The following is a 10,776-nucleotide window of genomic DNA, read 5'->3' on the forward strand; positions in this document are numbered from 1 at the left end:
AGTGCTTTAAAAACCCACCAGCCCTGCTGTGTCTGATCCGCTTATACCAGCACAAAGCACACAAACACATCACCACCACATCAGTGTCACTGCAGCTCTGAGAATGATCCACCACCCAAAACCATGCCTGCTCTGTGGCGGTCTTTTGGGGGTCCTGACCATTAAAGAGCAGGGTGAAGTGGGTGTAAGAAAGTATACAGAGAAACAGGTTGATTACAGTCTGTAATTGTAGAATGACATAAGGTCAGTGGAGCTGATAAAATGTACAATGAGTGTAGATACAAGGCAAGTGTTCCTAATCCAGTAATCATTCAATATATTTCAGCTACTGTAAGGATTGCAGCTGTGTACACAGCTTGTATCTCCCTAGAAAAGAATAAAACAAAATGGGATGGTCTGGAGCAGCTGCCAAATGTTGACCAGAGAGCATTGCAATTGCTGGTCTTTATTCAGTATTCAGTAAGTTTGGGATGAATTGAAGTGCATTTATTGATCTGGAGCCAATTGTCCAACATCAGTATGTGACATCACTAATATTCCTGTGGGTGAATGACGATAAAATTCTCATAGAAATGTGTCAATTTTTTTATTTTTTTATTTTTTTCTTCTTTTTTTGGCCATATGGGGTGTTGTGGTGCTTGTATCAGGGATCTGTACTTGGCTTTGTCACCAGGAAGCTCCTCCCTGCTGATCTCCCATTAGAGCCTTTAAAGGGTTTAGTGTAGTAACACTGATCAAAGCTCCTAAGACACAAGAGCCCTGACACATACGCTGTCATTGACTGAGACCTATGCTTTCCAAACTGTAAACATGTACTCTTCTGTACTAGGGAAAATTATTTCAATATTAAACCCTTGGGGTTGACTCAGCTGAAAAATTACCCATATTCGTATTCCACAAGGTGTTTAGTGCTTCTGTTTACCTTTAACACCTTTAAAGTCTACTACTATTTTTGAAGGCCTTCTTCTTTCCATCAGTGGGTGGTTTACCTTAACTACAGACTACAACCTCCCATCGTTAGACAGTCTAATCCCACGGGCCTAATTTCTTCCCCTAGAGCTGCTTAGTGACGTGTAACTAATAATGCTAATCTTTGTTCTATTCTTAAAGAAGTGTGTCAGGGTGGGGTCTATGGCCTCCAACATAGTGTCTGCCCAGCTCTGGGTACAGGTAAGTATTGGGAATATTTGAAATCTACCTTTTGAAGGAGCTGCAGAGGCCACTAAAATGTTTTAAAAAGTGTTCCTATATGCTATCTATTTACCTCCTATATCCAAGCAATAACTTAAAGAAATTTGACCAGTGTAACATAACATACAAAACCCCAGAATATTACATTTTAATAAAACACTGGGTTTATTTGTACTCATAAATGTATGCTTGTTTTATACCAAGCTTCCTGTACCATCCTTTCTCCAAACAGTGCATCACTATAATAAAAGAAGGCATTGGTCCCACTGCATTTCAAACACCTGAGTCATAAAGAAATGACAATGTCTAATAAGTATGAACGTACTTTTTGAGAAACTCAGAAATCACAGCTGTGCAAAATGTGAGATCATCAAGGAATGAGCTCTAATGTCAATAGTGGTTTTTGCTTGGTCACAATCACAATTCCCCCTAATGACATTGGTGCTCAAATAATTCCATGTTTTTAGAAAAAAGCTTCTTAATATTTTCCAAAATTAAAGACTACATCAGACTCTCAAGTTTATATATAATCTGGCTGTAAGGGAACAGTAAATAACAAAGACTCACAAAATACACTAAAACAGTCACAGAAAAATAATGCAAGAGGTCCACTAATGACACAACAGGTGTAAATATGTAAAGATGGACTTCCAAATTTGGGAGGAGTTAGTGACTTTTGGGATTCAAAATTAATTAAGCAACACCAGTACCTAACCTCCCTAATGTCCTCTTGACTGTGGCAACAAATCCACACCTTCCAACATCTAGGAGGACAAATTATTATATTAATACCCTTACTTGTAGAAGTAATGTTGTATTAGAATATGTCAGCAAATGTTTTGCAATGTATAGCTGTTGACAGCATCTAAAATAATGTTTTTAACATGAAATATGCATTCATTCATTCATGTCTGTGACTGCTTATGCACTTCAGGGTCATGGTGGGTCTGGAGCCTACCCAGAAACAGCTTTCCATTGCAGGGCGGCTCACAAACATGAAATAAGCTGATTTTATACATTATATATATATTTTTATTGTCATGTTTATCACACTAGTATTTAATTCAGATCTTTAAATTAAATTATGTAATAGACCAAGATAAACACAAACTGCTATCGATGATCTCATTTATTGATGGGAAAAGCTGTTAAATTCTACCTGGTACTACGTTGGGGGGGGGGGGGTGCTAATTTAAACAGAACCCATCTGGCACAATAAGAAAGACCTTGAGCAAAAGTGTTATCCATAGGAAAGCTATAAGGTGCAAACCACTGCTAACCAAACAGGCTCATCTCACTTCTGCAAAAGATCAAGATGACCCCCTAGATTTTGGGATAATATTCCTTGGAGTGACCAAACATGGAGAAGTCAAACATGGAATCTTCTGGAAGACATGCGTCCCTCTACACCTGGTATAAAGCTGACATAGCATTACACAATAAGGATGTCAAACATGGAGGTGGTTGTTTGAGGATCTTTAGCTGCTTTGCTTCTGCAGGATTTGGACAACTTCTCATAACTAATGGAACCATAGAACATATAAATGGGCAGTTCATGCCCAAAACCCTTCAATAAAGCCAAATTAAATCAAAAAAGAAAAGTGGACCAAAAAAAAAAAAAACCTCCACAATCCTAAAGGTTTGATTGCAGTAGTTATTGCCATAGATGGCAAAACCAGTTATTAGACATGAGTCTGAACAAATCATTATCTTCATTAAATGGTATTACCATTTAAAATCTGTATTTAATGTTGTGTTTATCTAATATAAAATTTAAATTAATATTTTAATCTAATAAATACACAAAAAGAGAAGAAAGGGATCCAATACTCCTAACATTTTACTATCACAATAAAGTCTACACAAATCAACTCCTGTGTGGTGTGTAATATTAATTATAAACACACACGTTTATTTAACTATATATGTAATTATTATAAACATCAGTAGATTTTTTTAATACATCCTTTGAAAGTCCCCTCTTGTACTGGTATTTCTTAAAATTTCACAGATACACTACAACACGGATTAATTTTAATTTCCAGAAATAGAATACTGACAAAAATTTTCCCGTTAATTAAATAGAGGACCATAAATCACACATGCAATGTTTTTTTATGAACTGACTATTATGCTGTTTGAGGACTCTTAATTTCTTTTAACGTACAAAATGAAGTTGAAGCGATTCTGACCTAAAGGACAGGGCCGCCATCTTCAGACAACGTGTGGTATTGCCGTTGTGTGTTTATGTGTGTATATATATATATATATATATATATATATATATATATATATATATATATATACACACACACACACACATTTAGAATCTCATATTTTAACTAGTTATTCTATTTAAGACGAACAGCGTATTAACGTAATTATGTGTTAAATGACTTAATCATTATCAGAAAAGCATTAAATAAAAATCACAGATGGAACACCGAGATCACCATTCCCAAAAGCAAGGGTCAGCTAGAGGGTATTAAGCACTGTTTACTTTAGAGTGATGCAAAATCTTCAAGCGAGTTTTGTGATCTATCATCTAAGAAAACATTATTCCATAATGTTTATGTAAATGACAAATTACTTATAAATACCCTGAATTTCAATGGTGATCACAAAGCTTAATATAGTGTAAATAACTACACACCATAAGTAATAAGTTCAGTCTTTTGAATGCTTGCATACAGTTTACAGTTAAGACATCTGACTATTAGTTTAGATATATATTACATGAATAAAAAACCTTAGGTGGTAGCTACATCCCAAAAATATATTGCAAACTTACCAGAATGCCTTCCAGTACTTTATCTGACTATAATTGCTGATCATCCCAGTTCCCCTGTTAACCTCCTCATTGTCAATTAGTAGTTAAACATACAAGTGGCATTTTTCTTGGTAATAAATTAAGTTTAAAAACATGAAGGCAACTAAACTATACTGTATAAATGTTAAGGCAATCTACTCCCCAATGCTTTTGGGAACATCTAGAAGAAGTATACTCCTAATTAAAAATAACTGTTAAAACAGACACAAGGTTTTTTTTTTTCTTTTTTTTTATAACATCATAAACATTATATTGGTAACAGTGACTAAGCTGCAATTTTGAATATTGGATGAGATACAAACAGAGGTTATGAAGAACATAACACCTTGTTCCACAGTATACAGTGCAACCTAAGCAAAAACAAAATAAAAAGAAATATAAAAGAAACGTCTGCCACACACCTTTAGAACATCAATGCATTAAGTGTTGCCTATCATTTAGTAACTGGATTTGGACATGTGTGGAAGGGAAAGACAGTGAAAGGACATATCATAATATAATCAAGTTCATCATAGTACTCTGCTTCGAAAACAGTCGAGATTCATTGCACAGCAAGTTGTGTGACCAGTGCACATCGCTGTGCAAATTAAGAACAAATTAAAAGGAAAAGCATTTCCCCACCAACACCAACACCCAACTGCTGCTATATATTTTTTAAAATCAAGTTTATAATTGTATTTGGATCACATTTCTTTATACATTATAGAAAAATCAGTCGTCCAGGTGGAACCCAGAGGGCAAGTTGACTGATTCAGATAAGTCCGGTAGCAAGGTTGAAACGCTTTTCAGGATGTTCAGCTCCAAGCTCTGAGAGGGTGCTGTGTTTGAGTGTGAGGGCAGTTGGAGGGTAGAGGCAGAGGTTTATAGATTTGGAGGGGTGGGCAAAGTAGAGTGTGGGAGTCACACTCCTGTTATTAGTCCACTGGCCGCTTTTCCCCATGTTTCTTTGTAAACTCTTCTGCATTCTTAAAGAACTTTTTACGGTCTTTTGAGTATTCCTCTGCTAAGTCAGCCCTTAGTGGGTGCTCTGGTTGAGGGTCGTTGACAAGGGCGATGAGAGATTGGATTACTAATTATGGGGAGGAAAAAAGAAAAAAGAACAATGTTTGTTGCATGAAAAAAACATGATATTCTTAATAAATCTACATTATATCCAAATGTTGTGGGGCTTTGGGGCTTGACACTGTACCTTGATCAGTTTTGGTTGCAGGTTTCCAGTTTTCAGCACTTATGACTGGCAGACAGACCTGGCCTTTCTCATCAATATTCGGGTGGTAGATCTTTGTTTTGAAAGTGATCTTGGGAGGTTTGAATGGATACTCAGCAGGGAATATGATCTCAATCCGGAACGCACCTTTATCGTACGGTGGGTTGTCCTGTAATACATTATCATGCATTTTTCAAAAAGAAGTGTTACTTGTTTATGACATAGAAAAAAAGAAATTAATATATAAATAAACAAACAAAAACAATACTCAAACCAATTTTAGTAGATAAAATAGTCCTGGAATATGCCAAATGTTAATCATCTTAATGATGAAGTTCAGTAATTTTCAAGGCCAGGCCTAGGCCCACCATCTACTCTAGCGCAAATTAAGCCCTTAAGCCTGGCCAGCCAGAGAGTACAGGGTAAAAACACATGTGTATCTTCAGGTCTGATGACTCAAAAGTAATTTTTTTAAAACAGTTGCACCAAGTGCTTTTTCAAAAGCCAAAATAAATTAATAAATAGTCCTTGAAAATGTAATTTGACATATGACACAAACACTCTCCAGTCAGCAATACCAAAATTAAACGTGGTGCTAGTGTCACCAAAAGCTGCTCAGATGTCAACACAGACGGGTAAGCTCTAAGTGAAAGTCTTCATTAAAGTTTCAGTTCCTGAATAACAGAATGAAATACACCATGGCCCTTTTATTTTTCCAAAGCTGATAGTTTTTTTTTTGATTATTTATTCATTCATTCATTCATTATCTCTAACTGACCCAAACTGTTCAGGGCCACGGTGAGTCCAGAGCCTACCTGGAATCATTGGGCGCAAGGCAGGAATACACCCTGGAGGGGGCGCCAGTCCTTCACAGGGCAACACACACACACACACACACACACCCCTACGAACACTTTTGAGTCGCCAATCCACCTACCAACGTGTGTTTTTTTGACTGTGGGAGGAAACCGGAGTACTCCCACACTCCCACTCCAACCGGAGCACCCGGAGGAAACCCAGGGACCCAGGGCGAACACACCAAACTCCTCACAGACAGTCACCCGGAGCGGGAATCGAACCCACAACCTCCAAGCCCCTGGAGCTGTGTGACTGCAACACTACCTGCTGTGCCACCCCAGGACTAAACATATTTTTGTAATTAAACGTGTTCTGCTTGTTTCAGATTCTTAAAAAAAAACACTTCCTCTCAGTAAACTCAGGAGTCAGATAGTTTTGATTCAGGAACTTCTGGCTGAGGCTTTAATCAAACATCAATGAGGACATAAACCTGAGTCAAAAGGTGGTCAAAGACCAGTTAGATTAAACTAAACTCCAATCCCATTTCATTATATACTGAAGGCTGACCAAAACTTTTAGTGTGTACATAACTATGTGGACCAGGCATAACAGCACTGCTGGAGTTTTTAAAAACTTCAGGGTCACTGCTGGACTGAAAGTAGTCCACAAAACAAAAACTAATTAGCAACAGATCAGCTACTGTCTCTGGCTTTACAGCTACAAGGCAGACCAAAAAAAATTTAGGTGTGTCTAATAGAGTGGACCAAGTACTTAAAAACTCCAGCATCCCTGCTGGGTCTGATCCACTCATACCAATGCAACACACAAAATCATACCTGCTCTGTAGTGGCCCTGAACTTTGAAGAACCAAGCGAAAGAGAGCCCAAGAAAAATACAGGTCAAAACATGGACTACAGTCTAATTGTAAAACTACAAAGGACTCCTGTCCAGTAGAGCCGAGAGAATGAAGAGTGAGTGGACAAACAAGGTGGCGATCATAGACTTTTTGCTGATCCATGTATGGGTCTATAATCTTCTCTAATATATAGTTCCGCTACTAGTGGCTTTATGCACTGCACCATACAAAAAATCTTCAGCAAAAAAAATGATGAAATGATAGTTGATAATACTCACAGGAACGATAAGCCCTTGCCAAGTCAAAATGTTTGACTCGTCGACCTGAATGTTACGGAAATTTTTCATTCCAGACTTGCGGATTTCATCAAGTTCCTGCAAAGCAAATTACACGAGAGATACAATTCTCTGCATTCTGACATATCCGTGTGCTTATCCCTGACCACCATCATTCTGAGACAACACAAACACTAATTAAATGGAGCATGTTTAACCAAGCAAATTCAGCTTAGGCAGGGTTCCTAACTGAGTTTCAATTTCATAAAATCTAAATAATGCAACTCTGGATAACTTGTTTTATTATAGTGGTTACTGAATTCAATTTGAAAATTAGTCCCTACACCTACACAAATAAAAGTGTGATGTTAATAATGCAAAACCATGCTGAAAATTTAGTTCCATTTAAAGGATTTAACAGTAAAGACCAATACTGCTGCAATTAGCAACATGTTAGAAGTTACTACCCAGTAAAATGTATATGTATGTATGCATAGCAAAAAATAAAAACAAAACAGAACAACAAGGAGAACTATTTGCATCAACTGGCCAAACACTTCTGGTTTCATTTTTAACTCACATGCTTGTTTCAAGTTGAACATAAATCACATGACACAGTTGTCAAAAATGCCTTCAGAACTGGCCAAAAATCACCTTCGAAATTTGTTGCACAATCAATAAATTACACTGTAATGAAAATGACACTAACGTTTAGAGGTTGGTAAAATATTTAGAGTTATTTTATTTATTACATATAACACTGCTTTGTGTATATTCTGTATCTTCCCACTTTAAAGAGCAATGATTTCATTAAACAGAAAGCATAACTAGTCCTGCTGAGCCACTGCACCACACAAGTGCAGTGTGAATAAAAATTTAATTATAACTGTTCTATGACTTTTTCATGGCAGTAAATGTGGCAGAACTAGGACACTGAGCAATATTCATCAAAATGAATAAATATGAACAGTGCTTTTACAGCACAGAATGATGTGTAATAGTTTATTTTCTGAATCAACAGAAAATCTCTGTATATCATGGAAACAAGAAGAGCACAGTTGGTAAATCAGTTGGTAACTTTGAAGAATGAGGTTCACTTTGTCTGTGTGTAGAAATATCATGATTCCTATAATCGCACACTGCCTTGTACCTCCAGTATCCTACCTGCAAATCAGGTTATTGTCTTCAGTCAGTGTCCCATTGTCTCATGTATGTCTATCAGTGAGCTGCTGGTATTGTATGTCCTGCGCTTGTCTTCTGCTTGTTCACTTTCATATATTTATATACGTAGCTTAGTTAAATTTAGTCTATTTTTTGTTATATGGTACTGCATCTTGAAGAGGAGAGTAACGTAATTTCAATCCTTTGTATGTCCTGTACATATGCAGAATTGACAAAAAAAATCTCTCTTGACTTGACTCTTGACAAAGAAATACATACCACCAAAAGACCAATTTTACAGAAGGAAAAAACCCTCTTTACTTTCAGTGGAAGTCAATATAAAAATAAAGATTTTATTGCAAGTCATTTTGGCACATTTGTATTGGTCCATTCGTCATGAAATTTTAAAACGATGTGAGACCTGGTGCTGTGTTCAAATCATGTATTAAACTACAAAACGACAAACATTGAGGCAATTGTTTTTCTTTGAGCACTGACGATAACCAGTATCATACAAATAAGCAATTTATATTGATATGATACTTTTGTCATATTAGCCAAGCGCTACAAACCATAATAAAGCAATTTACAGAAATGAAAGTGTCTAGGAGAGGACAGACTGACGAAATGTCACAATGCGTGTGTTGAATGTAAGGCAACTGACGCCTTCACAAATACCTGACAGCTGACTTCCTGTTACAAACCAACAGTTTGTAGATTTTAAAAACCAGTATAGACAAAACCAAACAACAAAAACTATAATATAAATGCATTTTGGAAATTTTAGTAGTGTATGTACCAAGCGGAATATAGCATTTTATGTTTAGCGTTAGTTTTGTTTTTCGATAAACTTGAAATTTTCTCTCAGGCCATCTGGGTCAGTAGCGAGCTAAGGCTAGCTGTATTAGCCAACATTACAGCATTTTCGTTCTCGGAAGTATTTATAACTGTTGACGTTAATCTGTTTAAAACGATTTCGTGTCCATTAGAGATTTAAGAGCTATAGAAATTTGGAATAAGCAAAAGCTTAACATATTAACGACTGGATCGGTCCTCTCCGGCACATTAGCCCTGTCGCCGGTGGCTGCTGCTAATGGTAACCGACTGAACAGAAACTAACGTTAGCCGGGCAACAATGTGAGCGCTAATATTTTACCAAAGCGAATGGACATATTTAAAATAATACGTAAAACCATACACCGAGTAATAAAATTCAGTACTGGAAATAAAACAACAAGCAACTTCCTTTTACTATTTCATTGTACATAAGTGTCCGACAGTTAATCCTAAAGCGAGTTGATGTAGGAAAAGGCAAATTAAGTAATTTTACTCTCCTGGGATAAATACTTTGAATGAACCAATGCTTAATTTAAAGTGTTTCTGTGCGCTGAACAAGTACACGAATTTTCTTTGTTTTTAATCACATTTTACCAGTATTTTATTTGTTTTAAATTTTAAAAAGGTCTATCAGACTTCCTATGCTAAGCTATTTTAAGGTGGCACGGAAAACTCGAATAAGACACCGAATCCTATAGTTTTATTTTTAAAATGACCTGAAATATATGACAGCAAAGAAAACGGTGAGCCACATCCGTAGAGTACCAGAGCCTGCTGTTGGATTCCTCTTTTTTTTTTTTTAACCGGGAAACCTTCCTCTGTTAACAGTGGTCATAGTGTTAACGGTGGGCGGCTGTTTAGCCGCTGCTAACATTAACCACCCTCCGCGTCCCGCTATGATGAAGCTCATCGCCTCCTCTTCTCCGATCAATCTGTTTGCGCCGTAGTACACAGTTGGTAAACCCCCGTCTTTTAAATCCACGGTGACTGTCTGTATGTGGGACTGAGAGACCTCTCGGTTTCTAAATGATTGGGATATTTACCTTATGCAGCCTCCTGCTTGCCGCCATCTTGGACTCACTGGCTGATTACCCACAATCCTGCGGTGGAGTTACTCATGAGCCTTCGAGAGAGAGAGAGAGAGAGAGAGATCTCTTAAAAAGGTTAAAATCAGAAAGTTTCTGCCGGTTCTAGATTGTCTTATAAAAGAGGGAGAGGGATATGTTTTTTGGGGGTAATTTTTAAAATAACAACTTTTTTAACACTATTCTCTTCGTTAATCGCTTTGTCAAAATTTTGATTTCAATTCATGCTCATAAAGCTGTTTTAAATTGAAAAATTAAAATATTAAATTAAGAGACAGAGTTATCTAAGTGTGTCTGTGAAAGTATTTTTTCTATTTTTAATTAAACTTTTATCATTATTATCTTTAATCGCTTAGGCAAAAAAAAAAACTTTTCAATGCAATTCATGCAAACATCAGGATGCCACTGAGCACGTCTTGTTAAAATGTCAGTATTTTAAGACACCCCTCTAACAAGTAAACAATAATTTAATAAAGCCTTAAATCATTCACATTGTAAAACAATTAAACACTGCTTCTTCTTCTTTTTTTTTTTTT

The 10,776-nt window shown here is 36.5% G+C and overlaps 1 protein-coding gene across 1 annotated transcript; it reads right to left on the minus strand.

The window, feature by feature from the left end:
- Positions 1-4,266: 4,266 nt before the first annotated feature.
- ube2l3a (ubiquitin-conjugating enzyme E2L 3a) lies at positions 4,267-10,312 on the minus strand. The gene is made up of 4 exons (XM_066651207.1): positions 10,199-10,312; positions 7,161-7,256; positions 5,211-5,397; positions 4,267-5,090 (listed from the first exon to the last, which is right to left on the minus strand). Exons 1-4 carry the CDS (start codon positions 10,223-10,225, stop codon positions 4,936-4,938), a joined length of 465 nt encoding a protein of 154 aa, XP_066507304.1. The 5' UTR covers positions 10,226-10,312; the 3' UTR covers positions 4,267-4,935.
- Between the last annotated feature and the right edge of the window lie 464 nt (positions 10,313-10,776).

The sequence above is a fragment of the Hoplias malabaricus genome, chromosome 18, assembly GCF_029633855.1.
Source record: "Hoplias malabaricus isolate fHopMal1 chromosome 18, fHopMal1.hap1, whole genome shotgun sequence".
NCBI lineage: Eukaryota > Metazoa > Chordata > Actinopteri > Characiformes > Erythrinidae > Hoplias > Hoplias malabaricus.

What these genes read in the sequence shown, in the direction of transcription:
- ube2l3a (XM_066651207.1), bottom strand. Translation starts at nt 10,225, where the DNA reads ATGGCGGCAAGCAGGAGGCTGCATAAG. An exon ending in CAAGCAGGAGGCTGCATAAG is followed by an intron (nt 7,257 to 10,198) that starts GTAAATATCCCA and finishes TTTGCTTTGCAG; the next exon opens with GAACTTGATGAAATCCGCAA. An exon ending in TGCAACCAAAACTGATCAAG is followed by an intron (nt 5,091 to 5,210) that starts GTACAGTGTCAA and finishes CCCCATAATTAG; the next exon opens with TAATCCAATCTCTCATCGCC.